Here is a 16,981-nt window from a genome sequence, read left to right as displayed (position 1 = left end):
CCACGTCCAGATCATCTGGACACAGCTTCTTGCCCAGGCCTGCACCAATACTGAGAATCGTTACCACTACTGTCTCTCTCTGCCTCTCCGGGATTCCTTTAATCTCTACAGTACTTTTTAGGTTATTTTGCTCAACCTGATTGAGTCTACCCTCAAGGTCCAATAATTTAACTTTGAGTTTTTTTTTTTTCCATGGATGATTCATCCACTTTATTTTTCTGGAAGGCAAGTTCGGAATACTTCTGAAGAGAGTTCTTTATGTCTTTCAGCTCAATGCCCTGAAGCTTAGCCTTCATTCCCTTAACCTCCTCGATTAGGCCCTTTAAGAGATGAATCATTGAAGTGGATTCATTACCTTTTAATGTGCTGGACCCTGATTCACATTCATAACAGGTCCATTTTTTAATAATATTTGAGTCTGAGCTTTTAACTTTGATGCACTTAATATGATAAATATTTTGACAATTTGTACAAGAGATTTTTAATTTATCTTCTCTTGAAATTGATTTGTTGCAGATTTTACAAATCACCATCTTGATGATTAAATGAAAAAAAAAAATGAATGAAGTTTGAAGGACCAGAAGAGGTAAATAATAATAATAACATGGTAACACTTAGTTTGAATTTTCATTTTATACTTTTTTTTTTTACTTATTTGAAATCATACAAATATACAATTATTTGTATTTATCATCAAATATGCAATATGAAATTCGACTAATTGCACTTGAGTGCATTGATTCCTTAATATATTTAATCATCTGTTAAAAAAATGGATGCTAACAATATATGCAATTGCATAAAAATATAGGGTCTGGTTAGGGTTTAGAAAAGGCCTAGAATTAGTATACATTACTCCTAAACATAGATACTTATAGCAGGCTAAACATTAGTTTTTAAAAAAGAAATATTCCCATTTTTTTTTTTTTTTTTTTTTTTGTAAATAAATATTATAACTGAAATTAAATATAAGATAAACCCTAACTTTCTACTTTCAAGATTGATGGACAGATGTATACAATTATACAATGTTGAAGACACTATAATTTAAAAGGACACATGTTGAAATTCTACTTATGTCCTGCTTTAAATGTTCCTTATACTAGGTTAATATATATTGAACTTACCAATGGGTTGGAATTCCATACTTCTTCCCCAAAATTTTGTCTTGATCCGAGCATTTTCACAGAAAGTGAAATTTTTCGACATTGCATGGCAAACACTGATAGGAGGATGGTGGCTAACCTACAATAACATAAATTTATGTTTCTGAATTGACAAAAAATTTGTTATTTTAAAAAATAAAACTAGATAATTATTGCAAAGGACTTCTCTTCAGTAACCCTTCGGATACAGATTTTTTTGGAAATGTTCTTGCTTCTGTGAAATGGGAGACCAGCATGGCTATACAAGCCTACTGTCTATCACAGCTAACTGTACTTTATGTACTTCTGTTTTGCTTGGTATAGGAGGTAAATCGCCCTGCTTATGATTTTTTCTTTTAATAATTAAAAAATTCATAGGAAATTCATTTTATTTTTGCATTGTTTCATTTTCATAAGATTTTAATGTGCTGGGCCTTCAGGACTTAATAGTCAATCTTTTTACCATTTTTTTACATTTACCAAACATTTTTCCCTATACCTAACGAACTCTAATTTTGTTAGAATTGAATTAGACCCATCATCCATAATTGAGGCAAATCAAATGCCTGACAAGTTTCAGTTATCAAATGTATCAAAGGGGTTAAGGATACATCATAATTCCTAATCATAGTGATCATACACCATAATGAAATTTACTAAATAAATAAATGAAAATTTTTATTTATTCTGTAATAAATAGATAAAAATGAGGGAGATACTCACTAAGAAAAAATGTTAAAAATACTCTAGAAAAACTTTACTGATTTAGAAGGTTTGATCATACGAATTCCTAAGAATGCTAAAATAAAAAATTGATAATCTATAAATACTAAAATTTACTCCTCAGTAACATGCAATTTGCACAAAGACATAAGTAATTAAACCCTGTCTCTATACCTATTTCTTCTCAAACTTATTTTTCAATAGGATTGGGCAATTACTATGAAACAGTGATTTGTTTAGAACGGAAATAATACTATCTAGATGGCCATGATGACAAACATTTATACAAAGGAGATTTAAGAAATAAACCAATGCTCTATTTAAAATGGAAATTGGGAGATCAATGTTTCTTTTTTAGGGGAGATCAATGTTTCTTTCTCATATTACATGCTTAGCATCCAAGAGCTTTTGGATTTCCCCAGCGACCTGTCCTAAAAACCCAACTTCAGTTTCCAAGAAACAAAAAGAAGAAATCGATTTCACAGGCTCAGCAATGAAAAATAAGTCATTGCTTAGTTAAAGTTTGCAAACACTGATTACCAAGGGCTATGTAAATTATGTATTATTTCATTCTGTTTACTCTACTTATCTTTTTCTTCGGGTCCTGCTAAGTTTACAGCTCATTGCCAGCTTAATTCTGAAAGCCATTTCAAAAAAAGGCTAATATCTGCTGGCTCAATCACAAGAGGGTGTAAATTAAATTAATATTAAAAATGTATATATGATAATGAATAAATAAATAAAATTAAAAAAATATATTTTTCTAGTTTTAAATTTTTATATGTTCTTTATAAATGTTTAAATTGATAAAAAAAAAAGGTTCAGTCGCAAGACCTCTCCTTCTACCAATCTATTATAATCATGATTAACAACGGATTGTTAGTGGTCAAAAAATATACTGGTATAAAATTCATTTAATTCTTGGCTTGCTGGGATCCATAAAAAAGTAAACTTACTCCTTTCACATGTACCAGCAACTACAGTATCCAGGGTAGGATTACAATAATTTTTTAAAGTAAAATATGACCTATCTAATTGTTTTTTAGCTGTTGTATAAAAATATAGGAAATTAAGAAAACAAAACTATATATTTAGACTTACATTTATTTATTGCTAAACAATCACTTTTTTCCACTTTCAAGTTCAGATCAAAATTTTTTCCGACTTTCTCATATTTTAAAAATATTCATATGTGGCATCCTTTTCTCCACTATGGCAATCTTGTTTCCAGGATTCTTCAGACTGTTGCACATGTTCTACGGTAGGACACAGTTCATCATCTTTCCACCAGTTTTCTTAGAAGTTTAGTATCCCTTTTGTACTCCATGAAGTAGGTGAAAATTTCCCACTTAGCTGTGTGTGTGTGTGTGTGTGTGTGTGTGTATATATACTTACAGGTGCATGTAAACTTGTGAAGTCTTGGATTCTCAATTCTCAATCCCTTAAGTAACAGTACCCAGGTAAGTAAACAATTTTAGGTACAGTTGGAAATGAACCAAATCTCTTTCTCCCAGGATATACTCTGTACTGTGTTAGGACATTATACAGCAGGAAGGCTCAAGGTAGATCAGATCAGAGAAACATTTTCTTACTTTATTTCATTTCATACTTCTTATTTCACAGTCACTTTAAATGAGGCTGTATTTGCTCTTGCTGAAAGCAATTTTTGACTTGGTTATTTTTACTTTAAAGGGAATCCTCACTGTCACACCAACAAGTCACTAGGCAATCAGCAGTTATTAAAATCCTTTCTACAGGGATTTATTTGGTTCAGAACAAGTAAATGCCATAGCATAGTGCTGCTGAGGTAACTGCTATTATTAGAACATACACTCAGAAAAAAACATGAAAAAGAAAAATGGATTCTCACCTGAAAAAACTGACACTCACCCATAATGGTAGTAAATACTATTTATTTTTAATTTGAGATAATTAGTCTCATTGTAAGTGTTTAAAACAAAGTCTAGTATAAACAAATAATTTTTTATTACATAATACTGTACTAATAAATTATATATAAGAACTTAATACATTTATAGTTGATTTATTTGTTAATTCTATATTTTTGTCAGGTTTTCTGACAGATAATTGCCTCCTAATAATGGGTATTAACCCTCATTGCACAGCATAGGAACTCTAATCATGTTAGGAATAGAAAAAATTATATTTTAATTAAAATTAAAAACAAATTACATTTAAGCTGAATTAAGTCACAAAGAAGAGGATTTCAAAGCCATTCATATCTTCCTAAATTATCCAACAAATGCTCAGATTCATATTACAATATCATGGAGGCCTGGAATTATGTTTAATTGTTCACCAATAAATGGAACGAAAAATATCACAGCCTTTAGCAACAGTAATTTCTTACTACTAACCAACCACATATCCTTTACTGCATATTTACTAAGAAAATGCCAGTTACTGTGTTTTTACACTGAGATCAATTCAAATCCTTTGCAGTTTGTGTAACGAAAGTATACAATTGGTGTTATCTAAAAGCGAATGGATTATGTACCATTAAAGTTTAAATTGTGCAAATGTATAAATAAAAAAAGAACTGACTTCATTATAATACCAGGTCATTCAAAAAGTCCTGTCGTTTTTTTGGGGGAAATTATAAATAAATAAATATTTTCAAATAATCACCTTTATTCATCAAAATATCCACCGTTACAGTCGGTAACCTTCTCCCAACGAGATGGTAAAGCCCAAATTCCTTCCTTAAAAAACTGTTGATTTTTACTGCAAAAATAAGTGGTCAGTTCGTGAATTAGGTTGTCACGGTCTTGAAAACATTTTTGTCTCAGATTGTTGTCGAGATCTCTGAATAGGTGATAATCAGTGGGTGACAGGTCAGGTAGGGGAATATGGTGGGTGAGGCAAAACTTCCCAGCCTATTTCTGTCAATTTTTCCCTGGTCAATTTGGCGGTGTGTGGTCGAGCGTTGTCTTGAAGAAGCAAAGGTCTTCTTCTGTTGACTAAGCAGGGATCAAAAGTCTTAAGCTTGGATTGGCAATGGTCCAGTATATTGCAGTATACTTCTGCAGTGATGGTTTGCCCTTGATTCAGAATCTCAAAATGCACTATACCTTTGGCTGTCCAGAAAACAATGAGCAAAACTTTCTTTGGATGGAGATCTGGTTTTGGAAATTGTTTAGGTTTCTCATCTGCCGACAACCACTGATATGATCGTCTGAAGTTGTTGTACAACACCCATTTCTCATCACAGGTGATGATTCGATTCAAAAAGGGTTCGACTTTCAAGCGGGAAGTTAACGAAGATGCAGTTGTCAAGCGAACAAGTATATTGGCATCTGAAAGCTTATGAGGAATCCATTTATCCAGTTTTTTCACTTTTCCCAGTTCTTTAAGGTAATTCCAGGCAGTGGTGGCTGAGATATTAAGTTGAGAGGCTATCTCTGAACAACTTTGACGCGGATCCAACTCTACTACTCTTCGAATGTCCTCCTTATCAACTACAGTTGGTCGACCTGAGCGTGCCTCGTCTTCTAGTGTCTCGTCGCCTCCACGAAATTTTGAAAACCAAAATTGTGCCTTCCGCTCAGACAGCACATCTTCCCCAAACACGGAGCATATTTTTCTAGCAGTTTCGGCAGCTTTTGAGCCAAGTTTAAACTCATAGAGCAAAATCGACCGAATTTGAGTTTCAACTGGAATCATTTTAACTAGACAGTTGGATGGTGACTGCATTAAATTAATCCTCCTTAGCCTCCTATTCATAAAGTATAAACATTTGTGTTTACATGGATAAAAGTTGTATTGAACGGAATTAATTAGCAAACACTCTAGAATCAAAATAAACAACGAACAAACGAAAAACGACAGGACTTTTTGAATGCCCTGGTAGAATTGAAGCTAGAATGTTAAACATTAAAATGAACATGGAATACTGTGTTTTTAAGATTTTCAACTTAAAAACATGTTAAAAAAGTTATTAAGTATTTTTTTAATTAATTATAAAATTGACACAATTTATTTTTTAAAAAATAGATTAAGCAGATAAAAAATTATTTCTATAACTTTTAATTTGTAGTGAGGGTAGGTAATAAACTTCTAAGGATGTTATCTCCAAAACATTCTTGGGTCAGATACAGCATTCGTCTCAATGGGGGCAGTTTACTACTTAAATGATTCAGTCATGTGTACAAAATTTCAGATCAATGTAAAGGCAAGAGCTCTATGAAGTTAAACCAGAAGGAAGGTGGCCTTGAGCCAAGGCACAGGTACAAATAATAATAATATCACAAGACTTAGCCAGCAAGAGAAAACATCTTGTCAAAGATAGTAGAAATGAAGTTGGATTGGAATAGCCTAAACAATCTGGATTCAGTACCACATCCATACCTAGCGGCACTACACAAATGAGAGAACTTTATCTAATATCGACTAAAGATTGAGTGTCTTAAATCCTGTTATTCATACTGAAGTGACAAAATAAAATATTTTATACAAAGAATTTAACCAAAATAGTAGCTCCTATATATGAAAAAATTTGGATTTATGTATCAGGGGTCACATAAGTCAAAGGGAGGTACAATATTACCTTTAAATATCAATTGGAAATTGAGGTCAACTCATTATTTCGAACCCAATAATACCTATGTGATGACCTAATAAATAAACACAAACAGAATCTTGCTGCTTATATAACAAAGCAGAGAAATCATGAGAACCCACTACAACAGACAAAAATACAAATAGGTCACAGTACACAACAATTAATACACAAACAAATATTATCACCTAACAAGTAAAATATTATTTGCTTTAGCTAATCCTTGAATTATTGATAAACTGGTTGACATCTATATAGAGGAAGGCTCAGAAAACTTGCAAGAAGAGTTTTTTATTCATCATAACTTAAAAATAACTTAGATAAATTAATAAGATAGAATGAATGCCAATTAAGGCAGTTGTTTTTAAAACGATTTGTACACAATTTTAAAACTGTGTAATGATTACAAAAATGAAGTTTGAAATGTATATTAATGTTTGTATAAAATATTAAGCCTATCGAGGTAGTAATAAAAATAACTAGTGGCTATACTGAATATTGTATATCTCACAGAAATAAAAAACAGCAAAAAATCTTTCAAATTACTTGTTCTGCAATGAATCTAAAGCCTTTGTCTTCCCTAATACACTCATAAGTTTCTCCCAAAAGAGGGTTGAATGGTTTGGAACCAGCACGAAAATAAGAGGAACCATATGCTGACACGGCAAAAGCTGCTACATAAACCATCCTCTCAAAAGGGTCCGATAACTCAGAAGCTTTGTCTAATAGCTCAGAATATTCTAGTTCTTCACACATTCTCTGTAACAAAAATAATAACAATTAAATATCATCAAATACACTATCAAACTAAGTGAATATGAAAATAGGAATGAAGATAAGATAACAGTTGTACTACTTAGAGTACAATCATTTATGAGAAGTAGTATCTACACAAAATAGGACCAGGAGTTGTTCAAATCTGTCTCAATTAGAAACAGTGCCAAATAATTGATCCAGTTCTATTATGGATATTTGGATTCAAAAGTCCGTCTAAAATAGAATTGGAAGAAAGTTAGTCAAACTGTTACTGATACTTCCACAACAGAGTTGGTCAACAGGGAAAAGCCAACTTCAACTCAAAGCTTAGGGGTTCATCCTGTTTTGTTTTTTAATTTTAAACTGTATATTTGACTGATAAACTGAACAAAAATTAATTTCTTCTCTGAGATTTACCTCCGCCAACTTGATATCTTAGAGATTCAAAGCTTTGTGTTTGAAATCGTCCAATTATATCCTAACAATTAATTTGTGTCTATTGTTCTCATTTGTTCTTAAATGTTATTACTTATGTTAAATTATTATACTTTATATAAAGATATAAGATTTCTGAACATTAATGAAAAACTAATACCTGCAACATGGACAAAGGCTCATTGAGCGCAACAGGCATTGAGACCTGGGACAGGTCCTTTCCTATGTTTCTGGAAAGAAGATTCCATAATGACAGCCCCTCTGTGTTTGGCCTAGGAACTGGAAGGGTTGACCTTCTACCAGTTAGGTTGGCTGTTTCATTCACTGTAGAAGGGACTGAAATAAGAAAAATGTAATTAATTATTGATAAATTACAACTAAAAAATTGTAAAGTAACCTATATCTTTTACTAGATTACCTTCTACACTGGTAATAAATTAAAAGTAACACTCTTAAAAAAATATTTCTAGTAGCCTAATGATTCATTCAGCCAGGAGGTAGCCTAGAGGGTTGTGTGCTGGCTTCCTCTGTTCAATGACCCCTGTCAAATCCAAATGGGCACATAAAATTTTCTCTTAACAGAAAATTTTTGGCCTTTGTCAGAGTTAGAACTGTCAGATGCTACTTGGGTCAAATCAGCCTGAAATGAGTGCCTGACATTAGTCAGGTGGTAAATCCTGGGATGGAAAGTTCAAAAATCACACACCTCAATCGATACCTTCATGGAAAGTTGTAGAATAAATTAATAATTCCAATGCCTGGAAACATGGTTATTCAAGTAAAACGTCCTACTAAATCCTTGTTTGGTCATTACTTTAGCAACAAATAAGCTAAAAGAAAGTCAATTAAATAAACAAAATAAATTTAATACTGAAAATATAATTCTAAATTTTTATCTTAGATATTAACCAGATTTCAAAATTTCCAATACATCGAGGTGAAAATATCAGGTTATACAGAATATTGAAAGACAGAAAACCTTATTCTTACACTTAGCTATAAAATATAGACAGATAATTAATAGCATTCAGTTTTTTTTGGGGGGTAGGCTGGGGCATAGCCAAATATTCTGATACGAGAAATGCAAATAAGGTAGTTTCTCTCACAGCTCTTAGTTATTTTTGTTTCTTTGAAGTATTAATCTTAATAATGTCATAAATGAAAAAGCATTACCATCTTCAACTAAGCCCAGCAAATACATTAAATATCACCAGTAATATAACAGCAAATTTGATCAACTCTTATAATTTTATTCTAGTTCCAATTAAAGATAATTTATTTAGCGGTTAGGGTATTAAAGACTCAATTGACCCCCCCCCCTTATTTTGGAGTTTTAAGAATGTCTAAATGAAACCTGTTCTTCTCCAGTGTATTTGAATCAGGAATGTCCAATAGAAAGAAATATTTTCAATGAAGGGTTTCCATAGAGAATCTACTTTTAAAACGATTTCATATCAATAATTATTACAATCTCATGAGTCATAAAGAAATAATAACCAAAAAACCCTAAATAATGTTTAAATTTTTGGACAATGTGAGGGCTGGAATAGGGAAAGTTTAAGTGATTTAAATAATGTGTTATTAGTGAATATTTCCTAAGAGGTAGTGTAAAATTGTAAATAGAAAAATTAAGTCCACTAAAATAAATTAATGCATATTACAACATTTTTTAAATTTATTTGGTTAAGTTTTAGCTTAAAATTTTTATTTTCAAAATTAAAGTGTTTAAAATATTTTAAACGAGGAGAAGATGGTTGGGGGTGCACTTCTTCAGGGCTAAAAACAGAACAAGATAACAACCACAGTAAGTATAGAAAAATAAAAAAGTAAAAAAGAAAGTATAAACAGAATAATTTTACACATAAAATGAATAATTTTACAAAATAGAATTAATAAAATGAAGTGATGAGAGAAGCGGGAAATAAAATGTATACATAGGTAATTGAAAAAGTGGGTAAAATAACATAATTAAGAAAATGAAATAAAAATGAAGTTATATAATGCAAAGAAGTATGAACATATTAGTTATTATTAATTTAAAAATTGAAATATGAAAAGAAAATGAAAATTGAGAGGAAGAAAATATATGTAACAATAATAGATGATACAGAGGCAAAATATAAGTAAAGTATACCAAGAAAAGAATAGAAAAAAAAATTCTGAAAACACCAATAATAATATAGTGAACAAAACTTATAACGCGGGTAAGGAAAATGGATAAAAGTGAAGAAAATAAGGGGTAAGAGTAAAATAAAGGAAGGGGAAAGAAAACAAAAAAAAAAGAAGAATAAAAACGAACCTGTTCGCTGGAAAATCAAACGCCTAATGGATACTGCACTAATGACAGCCAAACTCAGAATTAAAAAAGCCGTTACAACAAAGAAACTCTAGCCGAAACGTTGGCACATTAAAAATAGGTTAATCAAACTTATTTGTGTTTATCATTGACCGCACCCCCAACCATCTTCTCCTCGTTCATCATCCACGGTCAACTATCTCTCATAATTATAAAATATTTTAAGTATTTATATTGGTAAATTCAAGTAAAATAGTGCAGTATTGTCCTGAACAAATTATTCAAAAAGTTTTTGGTTTAGTTGGATTTGTTTTTAAGTAAAAACAATTCTATCCCTTCAAATCTGATAATTTAATTTAAGAGTAAGTTGAAAGTAATGTTTTTTAACTGGATCAACATCATATTATGAAGAATAGCTTACAATCAAGATCATTCCGGAAAAAAGAGGTCAAATAACCAAGTACCAGATAATATTTGTTTCAACTAATAATGTCTACGTATGTGAATATTTATGTCACATATTTCTACAACACTAAATTAATCAAATCTTATATTAGTTCCATGTAAATTAAATTTATTTATACAATTGTCCAAAATTTAACTTAAATTTTGAAATTAATGATTTCATAATAAACACGATTTTAGTTAGTTACAGTTTTATTTATTTCCATTCAACTCTTAAATCTATACAGTATCTGGCATATAACTAACGGCAAAATCAAAATTATATATTTCTTAAAACAAATACTGATTATAAATATATATATACACACACATATAGATGTATAAATTTATTACACTGGTAATACCTAAAAACAAGTAGAAATAAAATAAGACATAAAACAAAATAAGAAAAAAATATTTTACAACAATTATGGAAACATCGATTCAAGTGGATTTAAACAAAAAAAAAAATTATCATGAAGTTATTCAATAAAAACTTAGTTCATGTATCAAAATTAAGAATGAAAAAATTATCAGACAAAATTAAGAAGTCTATTAAAAAAGTAAGTATACGCAATTGAATAATAATTACAATCAATGGTAGCATTATATTCTGAGTCTGCTAAGTCTGATACAGCTGATGAGTCAGATAGGTCCTCAGAAGAGACTGCAGGAGAAGATGTTTCACTTTGGTCAAGGGATTCTTTTGCATCAAGGTACTCAGAAGCGCAAGAACTATAGCTAAGGGAGGATTTCAATGATCTTGTTTGCTGGAAAGAACATGAAATTAACAATTAAAAGATGGGATATTTGTATGTTTATTACACAAGCTTATTTATGTTTAACTAAAAAATATAATACTTGTATGTTTGTTACACCAGCTTATTTATGTTTAAATAATTATATTACCGTATATTTATCTGTATTTATGTATATACTGTAAATTTATATTTAAGAATTTTTTGAAGATGCTGAAAACAAATCTGACTTGATTTTTTCCTATAAAAAAATTTGTTGGCCTGCGTTACTAAAAGCCTGTTCTGGATTTTTTATACATTTGAACTCATTTAATATGTTTAACAATCTTTTTTGCTTATTCTGCATAAAAAAATTGAAATTATAATAATTTTTTTAGAATTAAAATATTTTTTCTCAGCTCATAGGGTGATTGATTCAACAATTGCAATTTTTTTCTGGATGAACAAACTAAGCACAAACTAAAATTAGAAAGATTGTTGTACAACCTGTTATTAAGGTAAAATAGCAGATATTATAGATAAAATAACAGATATTTTTTTGGCAGCAATTGGTATAAGTGATATATCATTTCTTCCATTGTGTTGTATTGAAAGGAATATCAAATCCATCACATTTATATAATAATCTTTCCTTTTCATAATATTGGATATTGTTACTTCAGTTAAAGAGTCATACCAAAAGTAGTGATACTTTGGTGATATTCTAACCTCCCTAAATCGAAAATCTACATTAATATTGTAGAAATATCAATATTTTGGCTAATATTACAAATTATAACATCAAAAATTGGTTTTTAATAATACATGTTTTAAGAGATATCAATATTTCATTCTCAATAATAGAGAGCTTTCTCCCATGCTTGTAGTGATTCTTGCAAGGTTCCTTTATTTTCTGAAATAATGAGAACATCATCGGCAAATAATAAATTCTGGATATATACAGGATGCATTTTCCAATTTCCAACTTTCAGTTATGGGCTTCTTAGTTTAGTTTCCCATATTATTCTGTCCATAAATATTAAAAATAATAATGGGATTTAATGCTGTTGAGCCTTACTAATCCATATACATTTTGATACAGGCTAAGGATTGCTTGGGTCAAGTTAATGGAAACTCCTTTATCTACTAATGCTAGTTTGAGTTCTATCCAGTGTACATTATAAAATGCCCCCCAGAGGTAAAGGAAAGCGAGGTGAATCTTCTTGTTCCTTACAACAAACTTATCTACTACACAGCGAAGTGTGAAAATATTGTAATATGTTTGTCAGCCAGGTCTGATTGTTCTTCCGAAAGCTCATATTATACTATTATTTTATCTAATATTCTGGAGTAAAACTTCAGAGTTATGGATGATAGGTAAATGGGCCGAAAATGTTCACATTCTACTGTAGAAGCTTTGTTGTGGACTGGAATGATGATATTTTCCCAGTATGTAGGAATCTTCTTTTTGAATGCCTTGTTGAAAATGTTCAGTAACCACCTTTGTACTTGGTATCCGCCACATTTCAACCATGATTCCATCATCACCAGAAGCCTTGTTGTTTTTGGCTTTCACCATGGTCATCTCCAGCTCCCAATCAAGATCATCCTCTTCAACACATTGTCCAACGAGAGCTTTTTTCATCTCCTTGTTTTCTTCCATCCACAAACTTCTTATTGAAAAAAATCTGGCCATTCTTTCAAAACTTTAACTAGTTCGGTAATCATCTGTCCAGTACTATATTAAATACTTCTTACTTGCTTCCCATATTTTCCACATTATCCCTTCACAGTACTCCAAAATTCCTTTTATCCTCAACATAGCTTACTTTTGAGTTTTTCACCAAATTCAGGCCAGCTTTTGAATGCAGTGTTTATCTTTTTCTTTCTAAGCACTTTTTGTATAATACCTCAGACAGTTCTCTTAAATTTATCCCAAGTTAAATCCACTGACCACGGTCAAATTGATTCCCTTCCATACTCACTTCCCTCAAAGCTCCCTTTCATATTCTTCTCTTTTACCCTGACTTCGAAGTTGTTCAGTGGCAATCCTCTCATATATCTAACCATTCCTAGTCCTTGGAATCTTAATTCCAGAGTCTAAATTAGTAGGGGGGGTCTGTGTTGACTTCTGCCCCATGAACAATCTTTACATCCATGAACTTACAGAAGAAAGGCTTGCTGTATGTAGAATAATCTAAAGTGCTTTCTTACTTAGTTTCTTTCTTAAGCCTTAAAAGTTATTTGGTGAACTCTTTTATATGGAAAAAAATAATTCTTTTATTCTGTCCTAATTTAGTAAAAAGTCCATGAATATATTATATAAATGAACAAAGCAGCAAATCTTAACAGTTTATTTCTTTATCATAATTATAAAATTCAGAAACTTTTATGCCTTTGTGAGGGAGGAAAATTAGTTCCACATAAAGAAAAACTCCTCAATCATTTTATTTTATATCAATTTTCATGATTTAAAAAGAACATAGGAATGCCCCAGTAAGGAAATAATTTTGAGCAAAAAGTTATTTTTTAATTTCTATAAAAATTTGTATTTAAGAGTTTTTGAATGTGCAAAAAACATATTTATTTCTCCCTAATAAATATTTCATCTGCTGTTGCTAGGTTAATCGGTTCTTGGTATAGTGGGGTACTAATATACTAATGGATTTTTTTTTTTTTTTGCAGAAAAACAAAAAAATATTTTCAATTGTATTAAACAAGTAAATGTATAAAACAATCGAAAGTCAGTTCCTGTGAAGTAGTCTAAAAAAATTTTTTTTTAGAAAAAGTAAGTTAGATTTGCTTTCTGCTTTTCAAAAAACATTAAAAACATATTTTTCATAGCCCACTTCACAACATCAGTTGGTCCAAATTGTTTCATTCAAAAACCTATATATCTGCCAGATATATTTTTCTGATCTGGCCAGCTAAAATAATTTTTGTTTTCTTTAAAAAATTGCATTTAAGGGTTTTTGAGGACACTAAAAACGAATCTGAATTCCTTTTTCTTTTAAAAAAAATTTTGTTGGCCTAATTGACAGGAAGGGACTAATGGTTTTTATAATTTTGTATTCATTTAATCCAATTGACAATATTTTTTTCTTATTTTATACCATAAAACAAACAGATAGGTGTATTATTACCCGACTAACCTTAAGTGAGAGCACAACATTAAAACAATTTGGATTAACTGACCTAGCAAAGTTGTGGACAAGGACTTTCTTGTTCTTTCTATCAATAAAATCACAATGCATTTACTACCCAGGCACTTTACTTAAAACTTACAATTCCATCAGGGATGTCTGATGTGTCTGATTGCTTATGAACTTGACTTAGCCTTGTCCTAAGTTCTGTATTTTGCTGGACCATAGTAGACAGCAAGTTTCTCAGTTTCTCATCAGATGATCCTTTTAGTTTCTCTTTCTCAGTCTGAAGAGTATAGATCACAGATTTAAGGGACGTACATACTGGAAAAATGTATTAATGTCTTAAGCAACATAAAAATTGACAACTATATTATTCAAATATACAACTGTAATGAGAGAACTACACTTTTTATTCAATAAATTTAACTTGAATAATGTAGTACAGGTATTAAGAACTTGTACACCATAAAAACAGGATAAAATAATTTTTAAAAAGATACTATTGATAGTTAAAATTTTTTAAAGGATCTACTGCAACAGAAAAAAAAGGTTTAGGTTTCATTTTTAAAAAAAATAATTACAGCATTTAATATTCCTGAATATTGCCCTATTACTAAAAAAGGGAGCATCATAAAAACCCAACTGTTAATATATCAGTAAACCATAATGAAAAAAATATTTTGTATTTCAAATATAATGTCAAGGAAAGCAGTGTGGTTATGAAAAAAAATAGAGTAAGGTTTTGTACTGTAAAATCAGCAGGAATTGCACCAGATTTTGAGGGTTCTTTTAAGCCATTTCTTTATTTACCAATATATTCAGAAGAATTTAATAGAGAAAGATAGATAAATATTTGAGTTTTCTATTCCATAGTAGAAAAAAAAGTTAAGTGTTTGGGGGAGGATGGAGTTTATTTTTTCCCTGGCACAATCTCACCCCTCTGAATGGTATAGCTATTGCAGTAATACCTCTTACTTTAAAACAAGAGCACTCCCTATTAATGTTGGCTCTAAAATTATTACTTCTAAAAAAATTATGTCTAGATAGGGTAAGTTGAGTCAAACCTAATGTGTCAAAACCACCAAAAAAACTTTATGGTCCCCATTTTCCTGAAAGGAAATATTTTAAAATATATAATTTGGTACCTTCTGTACCAAAATTCATCAGCCTTCCTTGACCTAATTGAAATTCATTTTTTTTTTTCACTTTAATCCTGACTCATCTAATACATAACCCATTGCAACAATAAAAAAAAAAAACCATGTAAAAATACGTAGTCTGGGAGATAGCATTTTTATTTTTTATAATACTTCATAAACAACAGAAAGTTTCACTAGCAAATATGAAGGATTTCATTGGTTGGTGCATAAAAACGTTGTCTGGCAGTTTCTCAAGGTGACTTAAGCTAGTATTTTTTTTTTTTTTTTAATTGACTTAAATTATCTCATAAGCAGCACAAGAAATTTTAACATGGAAATGTGAAACTGAGAGAGATAATTTAGGAAATACCTCGCCAGATAAATATTTGGGCTGATTTGCCCCTTGGAGACAAATATATATGCAAATTTTTAGCTCAGTCAAATTAGGTGTTTTTTTTTGTTTTGCTGCCTTAAATCCCATAGTGCAAAAAGTTTCAGGTATGTCTGGAGCAGTGGTTCCCAAAGTTGGTGCTACCGCCCCCTGGTGGGCATTGCAGCGATTCAGGGGGGTGGTGATGGCCACAGATGCATTTGGGGGGAGATGAATAATATTGTTGAATAGTGACAACTATAAGTTGTCACTGTCAACAATATTACTGCTGACGAAAATAGAACTGAGAATTATTAAATTAGTAGCAGCATAACAGGTTCATGCTTCTCATTAAGATAATCTCAGATGTTTTAACTTTTTTTTGTATTACATTCTATCCTGAGTTCAATAAATAGTTTTATGATTTCTGGGTGGGGAGGAAAAGCCTCAAATATTTATTTTTTGTTGTAGAGAATTTAGAAGGTATAGAGTATTAAATGTCTTCCAAGGACACCTGTACTTCTGCTAATTCATATTTAAGCAGTCAAAAGTTAGAATGTTTTGTATTTTGGGGTAAATTTCCAGATTCCACATTTACCTGAACTGCTCATAATATTATTTCCATTTTCAATGGCTTCAACTCTTTGTATCTTGTAATTTATTCTTTATGTAAACATACATAGTATACATAATATTATGTGATCATTGTTTTTATTAAGTTAAGCAGCTAACAATGCAAAAGTAATTAATAGTGATGAAATATGTTAAATTATAAATGTTTTCCAATTTTACTATACTATATTATTATTTTCTATTTTTTTATTTTTGTTTTTTTAGCATTTATAATCTATTTATTTGTGCTTTAACATATTTATTCATTTAATAATTTCTTTTAACTAATTTTTTGTTTTTCTAAATCTACATATTGCTTTGTTTTGTTTTTTAAATCTATTTATTAGTTGTTGTTTTTTAATTGATCTACTGCTGTGACTATTGTGTTTTTGAATTGATTTTATATTGCTATCTAATGATAAATTCTTTTAATTTATTTAACGGATCAAATATGGGTTGCAGATCACTGGAGAGAGGAGGTATGAGAGAGTGAAATAGGGAGAATAAACTTGCCAAATAAATGGAATAAGATTGTCAAATGGAATAAAATAATATATAGGGAAAGAAAAATAGTTATAATATATTATATCTAGTGTATA

At 30.4% G+C, this 16,981-nt stretch overlaps 1 protein-coding gene across 1 annotated transcript in view; it reads right to left on the bottom strand.

The window, feature by feature from the left end:
- Nucleotides 1–16,981, bottom strand: part of LOC106689434 (oxysterol-binding protein-related protein 6) — a 95,446-nt gene that overhangs the window by 24,354 nt on the left and 54,111 nt on the right. The window contains exons 10-14 of the mRNA XM_067053381.1: nucleotides 14,401–14,582; nucleotides 10,971–11,148; nucleotides 7,799–7,974; nucleotides 6,994–7,206; nucleotides 1,128–1,245 (exon numbers count right to left, since the gene is read on the bottom strand). Coding sequence (XP_066909482.1) covers nucleotides 1,128–1,245; nucleotides 6,994–7,206; nucleotides 7,799–7,974; nucleotides 10,971–11,148; nucleotides 14,401–14,582 — 867 coding nt within the window. The remainder of the gene's footprint in view (nucleotides 1–1,127; nucleotides 1,246–6,993; nucleotides 7,207–7,798; nucleotides 7,975–10,970; nucleotides 11,149–14,400; nucleotides 14,583–16,981) is intronic.

This window comes from Halyomorpha halys, unplaced genomic scaffold (genome assembly GCF_000696795.3).
Source record: "Halyomorpha halys isolate HHAL.00 unplaced genomic scaffold, Hhal_1.1 Scaffold1362.1, whole genome shotgun sequence".
Taxonomy (NCBI): domain Eukaryota; kingdom Metazoa; phylum Arthropoda; class Insecta; order Hemiptera; family Pentatomidae; genus Halyomorpha; species Halyomorpha halys.
The sequence above is the reverse complement of the archived record's forward strand: the minus strand, read 5'-3'. Positions and strand labels throughout refer to the sequence as shown.